This window comes from Mesoplodon densirostris, chromosome 10, assembly GCF_025265405.1.
Source record: "Mesoplodon densirostris isolate mMesDen1 chromosome 10, mMesDen1 primary haplotype, whole genome shotgun sequence".
Classification (NCBI taxonomy): Eukaryota; Metazoa; Chordata; class Mammalia; order Artiodactyla; family Ziphiidae; genus Mesoplodon; species Mesoplodon densirostris.
Window position 1 is genome coordinate 58,198,833 of NC_082670.1, and position 23,248 is coordinate 58,222,080.

Below are 23,248 nucleotides of genomic sequence, written 5' to 3' on the forward strand. Positions count from 1 at the left end.
ACAGATGATAGGGAAGGGAAATTGAACCAAAATGTAATGATAATATTCACTGCCTATAAAAAAGGAAGTTTGTTAGGACAACTTTCGTGGAACTATAATAAGAGCACGAAGAACTTCTGGTCCCCAAACACTCATACACAGAGTACAAAATGTGATTACTGAATTTAAAAACTTGAGATAATCTGGAAAGAATGATCACTGAGGAGAACTAAATTAGGTTTTGGAAGATCAGGAAGAACCTCTGCAAAATGCAGAGCAAAACCATGAAAAATAAGAAATTTGAGTTCAAAGATCTTAACTTGGAGAATAAAAACTGTCTTATAATAATTTCATTTGTATAGACCAACATTAGAACAATATTGCTGGCTTAACAAGAACTACTGCAGCAGGATCAATGCATCTCTATAAACCGCTCAAAAATCACTCCTGTGAAGTTACATTATCAGACTTTCAAAGATGTCATAAAATCATTCTGATTAGAGTATATTTTATTTCAGCTGAATAAAGGGAAATCTCAAGAAAATGCTTTGTTTCAAAGGAACTCAGTTCTCCTCTTCATGAATATAGGCTTTGTAATTACTCTAGAAGATAATTAGAAATGACTTGTCATATAATGGTCTGGACAGATGACTGACAGGAAAATAAGTTCTGCCAAAGAAAGCACATAAATTATTTGTTAAAAAACTGAACTATTTATGTCATACAAATGAGATAAGCCTAATGTACTGAATTAACTAAGATAAAGTATAATCAACTGTATTTCCTCTTCTGACACACAGAAACATTGTTGTTCTGTGAAAAGAACACAGGTTCTGGAGTCTCACCAAGCCTCTGCCCCTTAGCCTTTGTGTGATAGGAGTACGCTCTCAATTACTGTGGAGGCTGGGTTTTCTTATCAGTAAAATGGGAAAATAGCACGCACTTCCTAGGGTCATGGTGAGGACCTGGGCCTGAAATATGAGTCTCCCTTGAATAACAGTATCATCCTCACTAGAGGTAGTACATATTCTGGAATATTATAGTCCCTGGTGAACTTTACAAAGGTCATAATTAGAACTGGCCATTAGTGGGTTTGACTTGTTAGTTTTGATAAATGTATCACTAATATGTTTATCTGTCTGTAATATGTACAGACACATCTGAGTAAGAGAGATACTTAATATGTCTCAGAATTTTAAAACAAATTCCTACTTGAACAAAATAATTATCTCCCGCCAAAAGTTTTATATTTTAAAAACAAAATAAGGAGAAATTTTACTTGGGGGCAGGGCATAAAAGAAAAATCAAAACAGCAAAATGGAGGTCAATACATTAAAAAAGATAATGTCAGCAATGTTTACAATAAAATAATGTCAAATAATGTCAAATAAGGTCTTCCCCACCTCAAATTTAAAAAAGAAAATAGACAGTAAATGAAAACAATTGCTATATGAAGCTTGGAACAACTACCATTTTGGTGTAACTGAAGGCTTATCTATCTTCAAATGTTTCAGAAGTCAATCAAGTATTATGCTGTGAAGAAATAACGTTCTCAAGTTCAAAAATATTCTACCCAGTTAGGTTTCAGTTATATTATTTCCAAAGATATTTTCCTTTAACAAATGAGAAATATATGATCCTTAGTAAAGGAGAAGAGAATTAGACAATAAGGGGGTGATCTTGCTAAGTTGTCATAATTTTGGCTTTGTGGTACTTGTGATATGTCAAGCCTCAACATGAGAAGCTGGTAAAAACACAATTCCTCAATCTCATAAAATGAAGATATTTTTCCATTTATCAAAATTACAGGCCTGGGGACAGATTCCCAGGCAGAGTATGGAGGGTTTCCACACGTGAGAGTGGGAAGGATAGGGTTTCAGAGCTCAGCTAGAACAAGAAGCGTGTCCACATGTAGTGGCAACCAGGTGTGATGTGTCAGAGCCCAAGCAGAATGGCACTGAGGCCAAGGAAGTTGAGGGTGGAATGGCAGAGCCCAGCAGGGTGGGGAGTGCATCCGTGCAGGTGAGGAGGTGGTGGCAGAGATGGAGAACTGGCTGCACACAGGAGGATTGATCAAATAAGTAAGTATATTCAAGATAACGGAAGTCAGGTTTCTCACAGGGGGTTATTAATATGGAAAGGGAGAAACTAAAATTAATCTCATGGTGCTAGACTAGAATTGGAGTTATTGGTATAAACACATAGCTTTTGACAGATACAGCAATAGCTATAAATCAGCGTGCATGCGTGTACACACACGCACGTGCACACACAAACACACACACTCCCTAGCTCTAGTCACTTAGAGGTCTGGGGAGTAGTGATGTCCCACCAGCAGTGAGTACACCTAGTGCCCAGACTATAGTCTTTAAAGACCATTTTCTGTTAAAAGAAACCAAGGATCGATCCTTGGAGAAATGGTTGATTCCAGGACTGAAGCAAGGACAGTATAAGATTTTGCTCTGTCAGAATGTAAGAATGGGGACATGTTAAAAGGACACAAAAGCCAGGTTGAATGGGATCCTGATGGTCAAATTAAGGAGCATCAAAATAAATAATGACAGTTAAACATTATAGCCCATTGAATACAACAGGAAACTATGTGTCTGTACAGTTATAAATATTTATTTTTTTAAGTAAATAAAATTTAAGTTTAATGAGGAACAGGATATTTAGTTTTAAAGTACCTCTCCACAAAACACTTATTACAAAATGAGTAACTTCATAGTGGAGAAGCCTGTTAGCAGCACCATAATCAAGTGATCAAAATTACATCACCAATCTTGGGGCAAAGGGAAGTCATGTATTAGTTGAAAGATGCACCGACACTTCTGTGATACTGATGCCAAGAGTACAAAATCTGAATCCAGTCATAAGAAAACATCAGACAAACCTAAATTGAGGGAAATGCTACAAAATAACTGGTCTTTAACCATCAAAAGTGCCACGGTCATGAAAGCCAAGAAAAGACTGGACACTGAAGGAGACGTGATGATGCAACATGACATTCTGAACTGGATAATCCACTATAAGATATTATCGGGACAAGTGGAAAAACTCTAAGGATGGGTAGTTGTCAATGTAGCACTGATAATTCCCTGACTTTGATGAATATATTATAATTATGCAGGAGAACTGTCTTTGTTTATAGAAAATATGTCCTAAAGTATTTGAAGTGATGGAGCGTCAGTTTGGCAACTTACTCTCAGATGGTTCAAGAAAAACTTCCTTCTACTGTACTCCCAACTTTTAAGCTTTTGACTATTTTGAAATAATACTTTAAAAAAACCCCTACAGGGCCTCCCTGGTGGCGCAAGTGGTTGAGAGTCCGCCTGCCGATGCAGGGGATACGGGTTCGTGCCCCGGTCTGGGAGGATCCCATATGCCGCGGAGCGGCTGGGCCCGTGAGCCATGGCCGCTGAGCCTGCGCGTCCGGAGCCTGCGCGTCCGGAGCCTGTGCTCCGCAACGGGGGAGGCCACAACAGTGAGAGGCCCGCATACCGCAAAAAAAAAAAAAAAAAAAAAAAAAAAAAAAAAAAACCCTACATATATATGTAGGTATATATATATACACACACCTATATAGTGCATATATATGTGAGATATACATATATATAGCGGAGCCGAAGCAAGAAATGTCAGTTGTGACCTCTGTGCATAAATAATTTAAAACCAATTTAAATTAAGCTGCTAAAGCTAGGTCTCAATCACCAGGCTGTTGCTACTACGCAGGGTTCCAAGGGCACTTTGCTGCTAGGTCCAATTCACACACTTCTGTTATGCTGCTATCATGACTAAACCTCAACAGCATAGTCAACTATTTGTGATAGATTAAAATACACCAAAGTGCATAATTGTGGCGATTTTATAGATTCTTATGTAATTTCGACAGTTTGGTATGTTGTCATAATTTTGCCTTTGTGATATATGTGATACATTAAGTCTCTTAACATGACATGTTTGCCAAAATATGATTCATTGACCTCATTAGTAATCAAAGAAATTCAGAAGTGAAGATATTTTTCTATTCATCAAAATTAGAAAAATTAAAAAATAATCTGATATCTAATTTCTCAGTCTTCCTAACAATTAAGGAAATGCTCATTAGGATGACCTATTTTATATCCATCACAATGACAAAAAATAAAAACACTTAAACATTCTGGGTTGGTGAGGAAATCAGTACTACTTAAACTGGCCAAGTGTTTTGAGTTGGTAATTGGTAGTAACTCTCAAAACAAACTTACAGATATCCCTTAATTGGGCAATTCTATCCCTAGAAATCTCTTAGAATTACCTGTATGTGTACATAAATTTTATGCAGAAATATGTTCACTGACAGCAACACTGAGGGAATAAAGGGAAAATCAGAAATTACCTAAGTATGAAATCATAAGTGTTGATTTCAAGGATGATATTAGGATGATTAATCTGTCTCTTATTCAGGGTCAGAAAACCAACAAACCACTAGAAATGAGCTCCTAGAAGATGGGAGAGAACGTTCCCACCCCCAAATATCCTTACTTTTTAGGGAGTTACAATAAAAGAGCATGCATATTTCATTTGCTTCGTTGATTACCAGTTCTCCAAAACACAGACAGTAGCAGCAGGACCCAGGACATACCATCAGGAAACTGGTCAGCATCATCATCAAACATGGCTTCCTTGAGGGCAGACTTATTGAAGGGACTGATGCTATCTGAGTAGTTATACGGATTATAGTCTCGAGAGCGTGGAGAGGAGTGAGCAGGCATCGAATGGAGCAATGAAGCTTTATTATCAAGGGCTGTTTGGCTTGAGTCAGTAGCATCACCTCCTGCTCTTGGATCAGACATCCCAGGACCGCCACATGTCTATTAATGGGAAGGGGAAGGCAGAGCAAATTAACTCCTTTTTAAATCTCTTTGAAATTCTAAAAAGATATTTCCCTACTGCTTCAAAGGCTGTTTTAAAAAGGTAACAATAGGGCTTCCCTGGTGGCGCAGTGGTTGAGAGTCCGCCTGCCGATGCAGGGGACATGGGTTCGTGCCCCGGTCCGGGAGGATCCCACATGCTGCGGAGCGGCTGGGCCCGTGAGCCATGGCCGCTGAGCCTGCGCGTCCAGAGCCTGTGCTCCGCAATGGGAGAGGCCACAACAGTGAGAGGCCCGCGTACCGCAAAACAAAAAATAAAAAAAGGTAACAATAACCAGCCAAAAAAAAATTAAGCAATGGAAATCAACATGATGAGTTAAAACTTACATGCAAAAAGTCACAGTTTATAGAAGAGATGTAAAGAAACCACAGCCATAAGGGCAAATAAGAACTGTAAAAGAATGCTGTCTCTCCTCCTAGAGAATGGACTTGAGGACAGGGGAGGGGGAAGCGTAAGCTGGTACAAAGTGAGAGAGTGGTAGTGTATATATGGACATATATACACTACCAAATGTAAGATAGATAGCTAGTGGGAAGCAGTCGCATAGCACAGGGAGATCAGCTCGGTGCTTTGTGACCAGCTAGAAGGGTGGGATAGGGAGGATGGGAGGGAGGGAGACACAAGTGGGAAGAGATATGGGGATATATGTATATGTATAACTGATTCACTTTGTTATAAAGCAGAAACTAACACACCATTGTAAAGCAATTATACTCCAATAAAAATGTTAAAAAAAAAGAATGCTGTCTCTAATGATTCCTATAGTTTTCTTGCCAGTGGCTTGATCAAGCAATATATACAATGTGACTAGCAACAGTTTCTCTATGCCAGTTAAAGATACAAAAGGACTTTCATTAGCAACACAGAACTAAAAGCTCCCAGATTTCATTATTAAGGTTGTAAATTATACAATGACAGTGTGTCAACAAAGTATAAGAAAACCAAATTTAAAAAAGGCCTACTTAAGAAAAAATAAAAAAGTCCCAAAAGGACTGCATAACTTTTGGAAGGATGCCTGATGGAGTTTGGGCATATTAACATACTTATCAAAATATCAATTATGATCATCAATGTCACCATTACCACCGTCTACTGAGCAACTCTGTGCCAAGTCGTTAGCTAGGTGCTTCACAAATATCCTTTAAATATTTGCTGTGCGCCTTTTCCATGCTAGGTATTATTCTTGGCACTGGGGATATATTCTTGAACAAACGAGAGAGAATGCTGTCTATCCTCATGAAGTTTACATTCTAGTGGAGGGACAGAGACATTAAGGAAACATAATGAATGAGTAAAGTATGTGGTACAGCAGGAGGTAATTAGTGTATGGGAGGCAGTACAGTATTAAAGGGATTATGAGTGCTGAGGTGGGAGAGAGGAGACTGAAGATTAAATAGGGTGGTCACTGAGAAGCTACTGGAGCAAAGACTTGGAGGAGGTGAGGAAACTGGCCATGGCTATCTGCTGGAAGAATGTTTAAGGCAGAGGGAATAGCCAAGACAAAGGCCCCGAGGCAAAAGCATGCCTAGCACAGTGGTTAAGAATCTGCCTGCCATTGCAGGGGACATGGGTTCGATCCCTAGTCTGGGAAGATACCACATGCTGCGGAGCAACTAAGCCCATGTGCCACAACTACTGAGCCTGCGAGCCACAACTGCTGAGCCCGCACACCACAACTACTGAAGCTCACAAGCTCTAGGGCCTGCGTGCTGCAACTACTGAAGCCCGCAGGCTGCAACTACTGAAGCCCACACGCCTAGAGCCCGTACTCCACAACAAGAGAAGCCACTGCAATGAGAAGCCGGTGCACCACAAGAAGAGTAGCCCCCGCTCGCCACAACTAGAGAAAGCCCGTGTGCAGCAATAAAGACCCAACAGAGCCAAAAAAAAAGCATGCCCAGTAAGTTGAAGGAACAGCAAGGAAGCGTGTAGCTAAAGCAGAGGAGAGTAGTAGGAGATGAGGCCAGAGAGGTAAAAAGGGAAAAAAGTCTACTGTATAGACTGTGGCTTATATTTTGAAGATGGAGTCAACAGATTTCCTGCTGGACCGAGTAGGGAGGATGAGAACAAGAGATGGGACAAGGACAACTGTTCTGTCCAAGGTTTTTGGCTGAGCAACTAGCACTGCTATCAACTGAGATGGGAAAGATCAGGAGTTCAAACAAGCAGCTGGATGTATGAATCTGGAAATCAGGAGAAAGGTCTGGGCGGGATGGAGTCATATGATTTATTATATGCATAATATTTTTTAAGGTATGCAGTAATATCCCTATTTTCCTTAGGAAGACATGGAGGCTTAGCAGTGATAATCTGACTAGTGAGTAGATGCCAAACTCACTTCTGCCAGAATCCACTACTTGGGCTCCTGACACTGTACCCTGCTATCACTGGGGAGAAAGTCTCAATTAAGCAGTGACTCTTACTAACCTGTTACTGGTACCATAGGCAGCTTTTAGGGTAGGGAACCTCAAATACGAGTGGTAAGCAGGTTTTTGACATCCAGTTTACTAGGCTCATCTGCCATACAGGCACGGGGAGAAAAACAATAGCAGGAAAGAAGTCAGGAAGCAGAGCAGGGAGCCCTGTAGAGATTTGCTGAAGCACTGCAATGTTCTATAATTTTGTAAACACTGAGAAACCACAGATTCCATAGGAAATGGTGGGATAGCTTGTTTTGAGAAAAGTCTAAGCTGTGAGAGAAAAGTCTAAGAAGAAGCAGAGTAAAAAAAAAGAACTTTTTTGTATAATGACGGGGTAACAAACTGAATAATACTACTCACAAATGTCAGAAAGATGGGTCATAACATTCTTAATTGGAACCGCAGAAACTGATGAAACAAATCACTATCACTACACTGAACAGGAATAAAAATGGTTTAAACACCTTATTTTGTCCTACAAGAGCCACGTGATCTGGCCCATGTTCCTATACTGGCTTTCATCCTGGTTCTCAACTGTACAAAACACAAAACTTGCTCCCATCTAAATGTCTTTGCACTTGCTACTTCTTTTATGGAATTCTTCTCTCCTAGATCTTGTATGGCTTTATTTAGGTCTCAATGCAAATGTCATCTTCCCTTACAACTTAATCTAAAATAGATTCACTTTACATTCTAACCTAGAACTCCACAGTACTCATCTCTACCCAAAAATATATGAGGAACTTGAGGGCAGCGACTCTGCCCAGAACAGTACCTGGCACATGGTACTCAGTAAATACTGAGTAACTGACCCCTGGAAAATTATCTTTGAAAATGACAGAAAGCAAAGTTTAAAAATAAAACAAAATCAAAAACTCTTAATGAAAACATGTACAATGTAATAATGTTCAAATACTCACTGAATCGCCTTCATCTTTTTTAGAATCCCTTTTCAATGGCTCATTCATATCTTCTTGACTGCGGAAGCTGAAATTCTGAATTGCTTCAGTGACACCTCTAAGAGAGCTATAAATATCTTCAGAATTCATATTTTCTGTGTCATAATCAAATGCACTATGAAAAAGACAACAATTAATTTTTATTTATGTGTAGTTTTAAAATACAAATACATTTGAGGAGATTACACAGGATATTTATAAAGACAGGATTAGAGAATGTATATGAAAAAGCATAATTAGCAAAACGAAACCTGACAGCTACAAATGGCTAAAGAACATGTCCCACTGTTTGCCCATCAAGGGCAGCTTACAGTGACTCTAGAATGCACAGCCCTTAACAACTGGTTTGTCTTTTCACCTTCAAAAATGTTCTGACTAACCAGAGGCCAGCAAATTACGACCCCTGAAATCTGAGAAATTTTTTGTACATTTTTAAATAGTTGAGAAAAAAATAAAAACAATAACATTTCATGACACAAGAAAATTACATAAAACCAAAATTTCAGTGTCCATAAATAAAATTTTGGAACACAGCAATGCTGATTTATTTAGCTATTATCTATGGCTACTTTCACACTACAGGAGCAGAGCTGAGTAGAGGTGACAAAGATTGAATTGCCTGCAAAGCCTAAAATATTTACCATATGGCCCTTTACAGAATATTTGCTAACCCCTGTGGTTAACTCACAATAATGGTACTGCTTAAAGAGGCGATAACTGTATTTTACATAAATCTGTAAGAAGGCTGAGAATTTTTAACAGTGAACATAAGTGTTACTGATCTGAATTCTATAATCAGATTCTAAAATTCAACTGAGTCTGGAATTTAGCCATCAAAATTGTCACATATGTATAACATGGAAAAAGCAGGCTAGACGATAAGTTTGCAATCGGTCTGCAGTATAATGAAGCATCTTATAATTGTAATGAATATGATGAAGCATATGTTATGGTATATGGTTAATAACAAAAATCAAGCTGGTAAGTACAAATATGACCCACTAGACAAAGTTTTTTAATTTAAAAATTTTATTTTATTTTATTTTACTTTTTTTGGCTGCAAGGCTTGAGGGATATCTTAGTTCCCTGACAAGGGATTGAACCTGTGCCCCCTGCAGTAGAAGCGTGCAGTCCTAAGCACTGGACCGCCAGGGAATTCCCTAGGCAAAATTTTTTAAAAGGCCAGGAGATGGGAAAAAAATGTTAATCCACTAATGAGTTAAGAACTTCATCTGAAATATAGCCCATGCCTGAACTGCACAAGTGTGTGAAAATTTCACGTCTTATCAATCTCACAGTCACATCTTTTCCTAACTATATGTATTGCCATTTTATATTTAACCCTTCCCTATTTTTTTTCTTTATTTTTACATTTTTGTCTATAAGGTTAATTTTTTCTTCTATTTTTAGAGATGGCTGGCCAATATTAGATCTAAATATTCATATCATAACTTGACCTCATCACTTATATTAAGTATCATAACTGAAAGACACAATTGGCAATTAATGGATTTATACAGCATATCTGAGAAACATAACTATGCTATTTAATGCAACAAGCAGTCATTTCCAAAAGCTGTGTCCCTAAGTTTTCCTGTCACTTACAAAAAACAGTTCCATATCCTACACATTATTATAATCTAAAGGGTTAGTTTTGGAATAAACTTAACGTTTTTTGAATTTGCTAAGTTTCAATGTGTCTAAGACCTTTCAAGTTGAGTAGAAATCAACTGGAATTATATTAATGTCCATTTTTCTAAGAATGGGGAATCTGCAAATACAAACCATGATGGAAAATAACCCTTTTATTACCTTGGAGATAAAGTATTCTGCGACGTGTTGGTAGGAGAAGTAAGAGGACTGGACCAGTTGGCTGGTGACCGTGGTGCTGGTCTTGTCAAAGGACTCCCCATGGAACCCTGATGGACGGAGTCAAATAAACATTAACATATGACAGGTAGTTCAACCAAAAGGCTCTTCAGGAAGCCATACAATCAAGATGTTGAACAACATGAGAGAGCCATACTTATAGGTCATTATTTTAAATATTCATGTACTTATCTCTAGTCTCCATGGGAAAAAACTTTCTTCCCATTCAGAAATCTAGCTCTTTAACCCTTTTTATTATTCTCCTCACACACTTCCTTCTCTCAAATATTACCACAATATCTTTTTCCTCAAAGATTAAACAAGATCCCAAATTAACAATTTTAAATTAGCTCCCTGCTCTGAGCCAATTTTCCTTCCTCCAACCATTACGAATGCTCAAATTCTGTTCCCTCTTGAGTTTGATTTACAAATGATTTTTATAAAGACACCAAAGGAACAGAATCTGGTCATGTTAGTAATTTGACTATCTCTTAAAATATAATGAAACAATATTTTCTCCTTTGATTTTTAAAATTTTTTAATTTTTATTTTTTGGCCATACTGCACAGCTTGTGGGATCTTGGTTCTCTGACCAGGGATCGAACCCAGGCCCTCAGCAGTGGATGTGAAGAGTTCTCAACACTGGACCACCAGGGAATTCCCCCTTCTTTTAAAAAAACTGACTTTGGTCCCAAGAAATTGTTCTCAGATTGTTCTCCCCTTAGACATTACCTTAATCCTGCCATAAGTGCATCTACTTTCTCCTTTATCCACTAGCAAAGGTATCGCTCTCTTTGTCTTTTTAAAACTTAAGTTCAATTCTTCAGGCATATTATGTAAATGGTTTGATACCATTTAAATATAACACTAATGTTTCATTTACTCAGATCTTACTTCTCCAAAACAAAATCTTGTGTTATCCAACCACCTATGGGCTGACAAGCCTGTTATTATTAAATGTGAACACACCCTTTAAAGCACTACCCTCCTCGGGCCTTATTTGTTATTCCTGGAATAAGTCATCCTTTCTGGTCCTCAAATAAGGACTGGTTCATCTAAAGAGCATGCCCTAATTCTCATGGCTTGCAAAGCTGATGCCCTCATCTAAGTTCTGCTACATTTCACTTTCCTTGTTCATACCCTGGCCACCATTCACCACCATCCTAATGTACACCAAATTATAATAGAAACACGATAGGCCTAAGAACGCTATTCTTTCCAGGAAAATATTTAATTCTGCTCAGGAAATGCTGCCCAATACAGATGCAAAAATTGTACATTAGGATCAAAGTTTACTTCATGTAAAAAAAACAGAAACAATTATTGTTAACCAGTCATCACATTATACAATGGCCAAGAAAATAACTGAAAAAGACCTGGGTTCCATTGCCAGTGTTTCGAAGGTGATTATGAAGAAGTTTGGTAGCACCATCCTGAAAAGTTTTTGGTAAAGCTCCTAATAACATTGTAAACTCTGGGGTATTGAGTTCAAATAAGGAAATCAGGACTGACTGCGCTGCCTAGAAAAGAAAGACATACAAGAAGCATATGAATATATTTTGGTTACTCAAAGGAGACCATTTTCTTCACTCAACATTTCTGTTCAGTAGTGCAAGGCCATCTTTCCCAGGGAAAAAAATGTTCTTATATGCTTTAAAATTTCTTTGCTGAAAGAATAAAATCAAAAAATATTTGACTTACCATTTATTTTTTTAAAGTAAGACAGGAATATGAAAAGTATAACAAATACGACCTAACAATCAATGGCAAAAGTCAACCAGACAGTTTCTAGGATTACGCTGTCAATATATGCTCCTACTTCAGTTTTCCTAAAAAAATTATTACAAGAAGAAAGATGGATGGAAATAAGGAACTACATCCCTAAACTATACAAAGCCCATCAAGAGCAACTTAGCACTTTAATTTTCATTTTCTCAATATAGGATTCTTTTTTTTTTTTAACATATTTATTTCTTTATTTCTTTTGGCTGCATCGGGTCTTAGTTGCAGCACGCAGGATCTTTCGTTGTGGCGTGTGGGCTCTAAGGCACATGGGCTCAGTAGTTGTGGCATGCAGGCTCTGTAGTTGTGGTGCGCAGGCTCCAGAGTGTATGGGCATTGTAGTTGCAGCACGTGGGCTCTCTAGTTGTGGCACACAGGCCCAGTTGCCCTGCGGCATGTGGAACTCCAGTTCCATGACCAGTGATCAACCCATGTCCCCTCCATTGGAAAGCTGATTCTCAACCACTGGATCACCAGGGAAGTCCCCTTCTATGATTCTTAAATTAACTAGCTGTATTTAGTCTTCTCTCAAAGCAGCTAATCTTAAATCTACAATTCGAAGCTAAAACTAGTCTAATGTTTCTGTGGAAATGGGAACAAAAGAAAGGTTACTCAGATCAGTTAAGAAAACATAAATTTCCTTTCTTCTTCTAAAGTAATCAATTGGGTTATTAAACACCACACTGTGAAATTCAGATTACACAGAAACTTAATTGAGAGGAGAAAGAAACCTAAATAGTTCACGATCATGACTTGTATGTAAATGTGCACATTTTGTTCTGGACCCTTTCTGACCCCACTCTATGAAAACCTAAGTGTTCCATGTTTATGACATCTAATAAACAACAGGAAGGGATGGTGAAATTAAGTTACACTGGCACAATGACATATTACACAACACAGCCTTGAAAGATGATGTAGCTCTATACATGAAGAGATTGGGAGAGGACTATTACATACTGCTGAAGGGAAAAATTATAAAACAGCTGTAACATAAGCCCATTTTGTTAAAAACAACAACAAAGTATACACTGTGTGGGTGTGTACTCTAACATGTTAATAGTGTTTAAATAAAGCTATTTGCATTTTGAAACAAAACTTTATGATCTTGTGTCTTTTTGGAACCTAAACAGTGAAAGGATCTCAAGTTAATTTGAGCAAATGAATTAATAATTGTTAAGGTATATTTTATTCCACCTAGATTTTATTTTGGTGTATGAGACGCAGCTTTATTTTCTCTCCAGAGACAGACAATCCAACTGTTCCCAAACCAGTGAGTGTATCCTGTCCTCATGACTCAACATGACACCCTTATCATGAACTAATCTTCTATATAAACCTGCTTCTCTGGACCCTCCTTTATATTCTATTCATCTTTGTCTATTTCTGCATCAAATAATACAGGTTTAAATCGCATGACTTATTTTTTATTTTAATTTTTTAATTTATTTTTGGCTGTGTTGGGTCTTCACTGCTGTGTGCAGGCTTTCTCTAGTTGCGGTGAGCAGGGGCTACTCTTCCTTGTGGTGCAAAGGCTTCTCGTTGCAGTGGCTTCTCTTGTTGTGGAGCACAAGCTCTAGGCACGCGGGCTCAGTAGTTGCGGCACACAGGCCCTAGAGCGTGCGGGTTTCAGTAGTTGCGGCATGTGGTCTCAGTAGTTGTGGCTCACAGGCTCTAGAGCGCAGCTCAGTAGTTGTGGCACACGGGCTTAGTTGCTCCGTGGCATGTGGGATCTTTATGGACCAGGGATCGAACCCGTGTCCCGTGTATTGGCAGGTGGATTCTTAACCACTGCACCACCAGGGAAGTCCCTGTAATAGCTTTAGTATATTCTGATGAAGTCCTTCATTTCTGTTAGTTTAATGTCACATTTATTTTACTAGCTACATTTTACATTTATTTAAAAATAAATTTTCCAGCCTTTAAATAAAAGTAACACATACTCATGGATTAAAAAAAAAACCTTTAGAAAAGGTTTTATAGTTCTCAATCCTCTGTTCAGCTCTCCAGAGAGTTCTCTGTAATGCTTGTTTTTACTGATTGTTAGGTATACATGGGCTTAAATAATTATTTCTTGATTTATCAGTTAGAAACATTTTCTGGTGATTTCCTACTACATTAGATGAAAACTTAGGTTCCGTTCAATATCAGCCCTACCTCTCCTACCCTCTTCTCCCTTACACAACATAGCTAGTCCATTTTTGTCACATTAGTCAAAATAATGTTTAAAAACATAAATCAGATCATATCATTCCCTTACTTAAAACATGTCAATCAATGGTTTCTACAGTCCCATCAGTATTCTTGGTCTTGGAATATCCTCAAATCTTAATTTTTATGAAATCCAACTGACCTATTTTTTCCTTTTGTTGTTTGTGCTTTTGGTTAGAATCCACTGCCAAATCCAAGGCCATGAAGATTTATCCCTCTTTTCTTTTAACAGTTTTCTAGGTTTAGCTTTTACATTTAAGTCTTTGATCATTTTGTATTAATTTTTGTATATGGTATGAGGTAAGGGTTCAACTTCATTCTTTTGCATGTGGCTATTTAGTTGTCCCAGCACAATTCGTTGAAAAGACTATGATTTCCTTATTGAATGGTCTTTGCACCCTTGGTGGAAATCAGTTGGTCATAAACACGGTTTTTCTGGACTCTCAATTCTATTACACTGGTCTTTATGTCTAGCCTTATGTCAGTACCACACTGTCTTGATTACTATTACTTTGTATTAGGTTTTGAAATCTGGAAGTGTAAAGTCCTACTTTTTTTTTTTTTTCCAAGGCTCTTCCAGCTATTAGGGGCCCCTTGGAATTCCATTATGAATTTTGGAATCAGCTTGTCAATTTCTACAATGTAGAAGCCGGCTAGGAATATGGTAAGGATTACACTGAATTTGTAGATCACTTTGGGAAGTATTGCCATTTTAAGAATATTAAGTCTTCTGATCCAAGAACATGGGATGATTTTCCATTTATTTAATCTTCTTTAATATTATTTCATAGTTTCTACTAAAAATTTTGCACTTCCTTTTAAAAATTTATCCCTATTTTAATCTTTTTAATGCTACTGTAACTGGAACTGTTTTCCTAATTTCATTTTTGGATTGTTCATTTCAAGTGTTTAGAAATACAATTGATTTTCATATATTGATTTTGTATCCTGCAACCCTGCTGAATGTGTTTATTAGTTCTAATGGTTTTTTAGTGATTCTGAAGGATTTTCTATGTATAAAATTGTATCATTTGCAAACAAATAGTTTTACTTTTCTTCCTTTCTCTCTTTCTTTTTTTTCTTTTTTCTGGCCTAACTATCCTGGCTAGAAACCGGCGAACAATGTTGTACAGAACATTGTTGTACAGAAATGGTGAGAGCAGACATCCATTTCTTGTTCCTGACTTTATGGAGAAAGCATCCAATCTTTCACCAAAGTAGCTGTGGATATCAGTAATAGCTGTAGAGGTGCCCTGTATTGGGTTTAAGAAGTTCCCTTCCCTTGATAGTTTGTTTAGTTTACGATTTTTTGTTTTTGTTTTAATCATGAAAGATGTTAGATCTTGCCAGATGCCTTTTCTGTTGAGATAATCATGTGGTTTTTGTCTTTTTACTATTGATGTGGAGTACTACAATAGACTTTCGGATGTTAACCTTACATTCCTGGGATAAATTACACGTGGTCTTGGTGTAGAATTCTCTTATTTATTTATTTATTTATTTATTTTTTTAGAATTTTCTTTTTATATGTTGCAGAATTTGGTTTGCCAGGATTAAAAGGGTCCATATTTGTAAGAGACATTGATCTGTAGTTTTCTTTTTGTGTGTGATGTCTTTGGGTTTGTTCTCAAGATAAAACTGTCCTCACAGAATAAGTTGGAAAGTGTTCCTTCCTCTTCTGTTTTTTAAGGAAGAGTTTGTGAAGAACTGATATTAATGCTTGGTAGAACTCACCAGTTAAACCATCTGAGCCTGGGCTTCTCTTTGTGGGTGGTGTTTTGATTACTAAATCAAACTCTTCACTTGTTCTATTGACTTCTTGAGTCACTTTTGGTAGTTTGTGTCTTTCTAGAGATTTGTCCATTTCATCTAAGTTAACTACTTATTGGCATACAATATTGTAACATTCCTTTATAATCCTTTTTATTTCTGTAAGGTTAGTAATAATATTCCCTCTTTCATTTCTAATTCTAGTAATTTGAGTCTTCTCTTTTTTCTGTCAATCTAGCTAAAAGTTTGTCAATACTGTTGATCTTTCCAAAAAACACAACTTTTGGTTTCACTAATTTTCTCTATTGTTTTTCTATTCTCTATTTTATTAATTTCTGCTTAATCTTTATGTTTTTTGTCTTGTTTGGCTTGGTTTTAAAAATTGAAGTACAGCTGCCATACAATATTATATGTTATAGGTGTACAATATAGTGATTCACAATTTTTAAAGGTTATACTTCATTTATACTTATTATAAAATATTGGCTATATTCCCCATTGTACAATACATCTTTGTGACTGATTTCATACCTAATAGTTGGTACCTCATAATTCCCCACTCCCATATTGCCCCTCTCCTGCTGGTAACCACTAGTTTGTTCTCTGTATCTGTGAATATGCTTCTTTTTTGTTATATTCACTAGTTTGTTATATTTTTTAGATTCCACGTGTAAGTGATATCATACAGTATTTGTCTTTCTCTGTCTGACTTATTTCACTTAGTATAATGCCTTCCAAGTCCATCCATGCTGCTGCAAATGGCAAAATCCCGTTCATTTTTATGGCAGAGTAGTATTCCATGGCATATATATACATCACATCTTCTTTACCCATTCACCTGTTTTTTTTTTTTAGATTATTATTTTTTTGATGTGGACCATTTTTAAAGTCTTTATTGAATTTGTTACAATATTATTTCTGTTTTTTTTAAACATTTTTTTTATTTTTTGCTTTATAACAAATTTAATCAGTTATACATATACATATGTTCCCATATCCCCTCCCTTTTGCGTCTCCGTCCCACCCTCCCTATCTCACCCCTCCAGGCGGTCACAAAGCACCGAGCTGATCTCCCTGTGCTATGCGGCTGCTTCCCACTAGCTATCTACCTTACGTTTGGTAGTGTATATATGTCCATGCCGCTCTTTCACTTTGTCACAGCTTACCTTTCCCCCTCCCCATATCCTCAAGTCCATTCTCTAGTAGGTCTGTGTCTTTATTCCTGTCTTACCCCTATGTTCTTCATGACATTTTTTTTCTTAAATTCCATATATATGTGTCAGCATACAGTATTTTTATTTCTGTTTTATGTCTTGGTTTTTTGGCCCTGAGCCATGTGAAATTTTAGCTCCCTGAGCAGGGATCAAACCCACACCCCCTGCATTGGAAGGCGAAGTCCTAACCACTGGACTGACAGGGAAGTCCCTTCATTCATCTGCTGATGGACACTTAGGTTGCTTCCATCCATATCTTGGCAATTGTAAAAAATGCTGCTATAAACATTAGGGTGCATGTATCTTTTCAAATTATTTCAAACATTTCAAATAATGATTTTTTAAAATTAATTAATTTGTTTATTTTTGGCTGCATTGGGTCTTCATCGCTGTGCGTGGGCTTTTCTCTAGTTGTGGTGAGCAGGAGCTACTCTTTGTTGTGGTGCAAAGGCTTCTCATTGTGGTGGCTTCTCTTGTTGCAGAGCATGGGCTCTAGGCACATGGGCTCAGTAGTTGTGGCTCGTGGGCTCCAGAGCACAGGCTCAGTAGTTGTGGCACACAGGCTTAGCTGCTCCGCGGCATGTGGGATCTTCCTGGACAAGGGCTCGAACCCGCGTCCCCTGCATTGGCAGGCGGATTCTTAACCACTGCGCCACCAGGGAAGTCCCTATTCTTAGTTTTTTGCCTCCATAGTGTTTTCCACAGTGGCTGCACCAATTTACATTCCCAAAAACAGTGTATAAGAGGGTTCCCTTTTTTCCACATCTTCGTCAACATTTGTTATCTGTGTTCTTTTCGATAATAGCCATTCTGACTGGTATGAGGTGATATATCATTGTGGTTTTGATGTGCATTTCCCTGATGATTAGCGATGTTGAGCATCTTTTCCTGTGCCTGTTGGCCATCTGCATTTCCTCTTTGGAAAAATGTCTATTCAGTTCTTCTGCGTATTTTTCAATTGGGTTGCTCTTTTTTTTTTTTTTTTTGTGGTACGCGGGCCTCTCACTGTTGTGGCCTCTCCCATTGCGGAGCACAGGCTCCGGACGCGCAGGCTCAGTGGCCATGGCTCACGGGCCTAGCCGCTCCGCGGCATGTGGGATCTTCCCGGACCGGGGCACAAACCCGTGTCCCCTGCATCAGCAGGCAGACTCTCAACCACTGTGCCACCAGGGAAGCCCCTGGGTTGCTCACTTTTTTGATGTTGAGTTGTATGAGTTGTTTATAAATGTTGGATATTTATCCCTTATTGGTCATATCATTTGCAAATATTTTCTTCCATTCAATAGGTTGTCTTTTTGTTTTGTTTATGGTTTCCTTTGCTCTGCAAAAGCTTTTAAGTTTAATTAGGTCCCATTTGTTTATTTTTATTTCCTTTGCTTTAGGAGATGGATCCCAAAAAGTATTGCTGTGATTTATGTCAGAAAGTGTTCTGCCTATGTTTTCCTCTAGGACTTTTACAGTGTTACATTTAGGTCTTTAATCCATTTTGAGTTTATTTTTGTATATGGTGATAGAGAATATTCTAATTTCATGCTTTTACATGTAGCTGTCCAGTTTTCCCAGCACTAGTTACTGAAGAGATTATCTTTTCTCCATTGTATATTCCTGGCTACTTTATCATAGGTTAATTGACCACGTGTGCATGGGATTTATTTCTGGGCTCTCTATTCTGTTCCATTGATCTATGTGTCTGTTTTTGTGCCAGTACCATACTGTTTTGATTATTCTGGCTTTGTCAACAGAGCTAGATACAGAATGCAAGAAACGAATGATTAGGGTTGAAGAGAAGTCTCAGGAAGAAGGTGAAGAGAACAGAGGAGAGTGTAGAAAGGAACTCCCCAGAAAATAAATAACCTATGTTTTTGAGCATATGGAAAATCTTAGCCATGAGCATATGACAGAGATGTTGAACCTAACAACAAGTACTTAAAAAACATGTGGGGGGGAAAAAAAAGGAAAATGAAAAGGTAAATTATTAACACCAGGACAAATAAAGCTTCTGTAAGGAAGGAGGCTGTAATAAGCCACTTGGCGAAGGGCTGAATACTTCCACAGTCAAAATTAAATCTTTTCTATTGAGTACCAACAATTGATTCATAAGTATTTTGAAGGTTATGGGGAAAGACATAGGAAAGGATAGGGGAAAGTTAAGTCTTAATTTACAAAGGTAGACAGACATATATAATGACTAAATTTATCAATGGATCAATAAATAATGCCTAAAATTAATAAATCAAGAAACAGTGCAAGCTCTTATTTGAAATATATAGGTAAATGCGAGGGGAAAGATTTGAAATATTTTGAATGGCTATAAGATTAGAGGTTGGGAGGACTGTTTCAAAGACAGTTATCTTTAATTCTAAGTTTGAAAATTATACTCATATTAATTGGATAAAATTTAAAATAAAATTTAAAAGAGAAGGTATTTTTTAAAAAAGGTCTTTATATCACCAGGTAAATAACTCTATGCTAACTGGTAACATCCTGAAAATATTAGCTTCCTTCACTGGCAATCCAAAATGACTGACTTGCTTTTCTAATTTATCTTCTAAATCTTAAATTAAAACATACCTTCCGAACATCAGAACTTTTGGGTTCTGTTGTCCAAGTGATGACCCGAGACACTGCCAGGCGAGTTTCACTGGAATTTATAAAATCTCCTGGATCCATCTGTTTGGCCAGAGTTTCTATGTATTTAAGGATAGCAACCTTCACCTGCAGAGGAATGCACAATGAGAGAGGACAATCAGCTGGTCATTGAGGGGCAATGAGAACACTTCAGAAATAATTAGGTGACTTTTTTTTTTTTTTGGCTGCGCTGTGTGGCATGTGGGATCTTAGTTCCTCCACGGGGGATCAAACCCATGCCCCCTGCAGTGAAAGCGCGGAGTCTTAACCACTCGACAGCCAGGGAAGTCCCTAGGCGATTATTTTTTTGACAAATACAAAATGAATAAGCATCAACAACAAAAGAGAAGTTATACAATCACCTACCTACCAGAGGTACAGTATATGAAAATGTGGATTTTTTTCACACACAGCAGTACTTATAAGTTTCATTCCCCGTGTTTGAACAACTGCTAAAGACTCTCTTGATAAGATTAGACACTTCTCCTTGAGTCTGCCTTCAGAGATTACAGCTGACTCTTGTCTAGATTTCCCTAGGAACCAGTCTTTATAAAATGAAGTACAATTTGCCTCTTGGGGAAATCAAAGAATTTTGGAAATAAGGTATTATAAACCATGGGTAATCAAGGTGGGCAATACAGGTTTTTGGCAAACAAACAGTAAGACTCACACAATGAGATCAGGTTCCTTAATATGTCCATCAACTGCTAGAACTACGTCTCAAAATAAATGTGACAAAAAAGTTTTACACAAGTACCACTGGAGAAGAGACAATACTTATCTGTATAAAAGAACTATCATATATGAGTTTAAAAAGTCTTATTATTCTCCCAGGAATTCCTGATGCGTGGGTGGCATGGTGGGTAGGTGTGTGGTAGGATGCAGGCTTCAAAGTAAGCAGGAGGTGGGGCAAAGCATCCATGTTTCTCTCTTAGATGCAGCCTTCTTTATCCTTAGAGTAAGCCATTGTTAAATAATCTCCCCTTTCTCAGGTATGTTGGGGTAGAAAAAAAGTTTGAGAACCACTGTTTTTAAAGTCACATCTAACATTCTAGGATTTCTAAGTAATGGTTCTCTAAGACTTTACCAGTGCCCTTTAGAAATGGCACCTGGCACAGTGCACAGTCCTTGTATACAGCAGATTCTAAACACATATTAAATGCTGATTTGCTGACTTAGGAAAAGGAAGGTTTAAATATATGATTAAAATAGTGACTTTGAAAAAATATTGTCAAAGATTAAGGTAATCAGATTTTCTATACTCCTTCCCTTATTATTGATCTTAAGATGTCATTTTTCTTACTCAATCCAAATAAGGTCTCTGGGAAGTACTAAGCCAAGTTAACATATAGGAAGTAATATGTTAAAGTTCCGACTCTTGTACATTTTCCCCCTTCTGTTTCCAGTTTAAAAAAAAAAGACAGAATGCATCACCTTACATTCTTCATTTCATAATAAATGAATTTTAAGAAGTAACTATAACTTTAAGAAATGTACTGAAAAAAACAAGAATTAACCTATCAGCCATCATGAGTAAATTGTACAGGGGAGAGGGAAAGAGATTTATGGTTACTTTTGCAGTAGTAGGCCCAACTAAATTATGGCAGCACATAACATTCTGGATTCTTGAAGCCACGTCACCTTCTATCAGTGTGACTGGCTGAAAGGTGACTATAGTAAATCAAAGAATGAACATCAATGTATTTTGTTTTTTTGAATATATTTATTTGCACTATGTGAGATTCAGATAGTTCCGTGTCTTGACAATTTATAGAGAGGCATGTAAAGTTTTTAAAGGGTTTCACAGAATAGGTGTCTTTACTATACCAAAGGCAAAATAACCATGATACACATATAATCATTTGAAAATTTACATTTTGGTAGAATATTTCACAAGGTTCTATACATGGTATGTACTCTGAATAACATAAACATGCATTCTTCTTCAGAGAGGAAAAACAATCTAGTCGCTAAGGTGCGTATAATTCTAAACCTGTTTGTGAAACTCAGAAAAAAAAGTCAACAAAATTCTATTAATTTAAAAAAATATTACTCAAATAAAATCACTCTGTATGCGATTTCCCCCTATCTTATTGCTTCCTTTCTGACATTTACCCACATGATACTCTGTGAGAGACGTAAAATTTTATCTGAAAGATCCAGCACTTCTTCAATAAAGAATTTTTATGCATCTCATACTGAAGTTATTTGTGTTTTTCTACAACCTATTAAGTTTTTAATTCTTAATCCTGTCACCCATCTGAAAGTTACTTTTATTTTCAGCATAAGGTGTAGCTCTAATAGAACATCTCCTTGCTGTCCTAAAACATCAATTTATGAGTTGAAGAGTGATCTTCCTCTACAGTTTTACGTGTGTGTGCATATGTGTGTATATATAAAAGCCAAGTACATACTATGTTCGTATTATATATTATGGTTTATATATAATACACATATATTATACATAGACTGTTTCTCTAAAAGCCCTATATACAAAAGCCATGTATACATATATGCGTACAGGTATACATGGCTTTTAGAGAAACAGTCTAGGTATATGTATTATATATATGTATATGTATATAGGGCTTTTAGAGAAACAGTCTGTGATTCTAGTCTCCAGTATGACTTTTTTTTAAATAAATTTATTTATTTTATTTATTTTATTTTCGGATGCGTCGGGTCTTCATTTCTGCACACGGGCTTTCTCTAGTTGTGTCGAGTTGGGGCTACTCTTCCTTGTGGTGCGCGGGCTTCTCATTGCGGTGGTTTCTCTTGTTGTGGAGCATGGGCTCTAGGAGCACGGGCTTCAGTAGTTGTGGCTTGTGGGCTCAGTAGTTGTGGCTCGCAGGCTCTAGAGCGCAGGCTCAGTAGTTGTGGTGCATGGGCTTAGTTGCTCCGCGGCATGTGGGATCTTCCTGGACCAGGGCTCGAACCCGTGTCCCTTGCATTGGCAGGCGGATTCTTAACCACTGCGCCACCAGGGAAGCGACATTAGTATGATGTTTTAATTATATGTTTTCCACTGTCTTTCTCTTCAGGCCTTCAGCAACTTTATTCTCTCCTTCAACTCACCTATCACCCTTATTTCTTAAGCTAATGGTTTAGACCTCCATTTCTACTGGGCCATGAAACATATGTTTTCAACAGCACTTGACTACCTACCACCAGTACCTAAATCATAACTCTTATCACAGTTTACAGTTTATCATGTATTATAAACAATAATGATAGAAAACTGTACGTTTTATATTCCTATGAATGCCTAGCACAATGGCTTGGACAAAAAAATAAGTTTAAACAGTATTTATCAATAATATCAAGTAAATTATTCTCCTTCTGCAGGTCACTTTTTAAAATCAAAACAGATGGATCCTTTTTCACAAAGCAGCTCTGAGAAAATAACATTATGTTGAGTATAAGTCAACCCTGGTAAGAAACATAATTGTGATTTTAAGGTAAAATCATATTCAGAAACTTAAAGGAAAATCAATCCAAGGCA

At 37.3% G+C, this 23,248-nt stretch overlaps 1 protein-coding gene across 3 annotated transcripts in view; it reads right to left on the reverse strand.

Moving 5' to 3' along the window:
* Window positions 1-23,248, reverse strand: part of CLASP2 (cytoplasmic linker associated protein 2) — a 181,849-nt gene that overhangs the window by 10,493 nt on the left and 148,108 nt on the right. For all 3 annotated transcript variants that reach the window (XM_060110136.1, XM_060110135.1, XM_060110134.1), the window contains 5 exons: window positions 19,690-19,833; window positions 11,518-11,661; window positions 10,085-10,191; window positions 8,234-8,387; window positions 4,604-4,832 (listed from right to left, as the gene is read on the reverse strand). In XM_060110136.1, coding sequence (XP_059966119.1) covers window positions 4,604-4,832; window positions 8,234-8,387; window positions 10,085-10,191; window positions 11,518-11,661; window positions 19,690-19,833 — 778 coding nt within the window. The remainder of the gene's footprint in view (window positions 1-4,603; window positions 4,833-8,233; window positions 8,388-10,084; window positions 10,192-11,517; window positions 11,662-19,689; window positions 19,834-23,248) is intronic.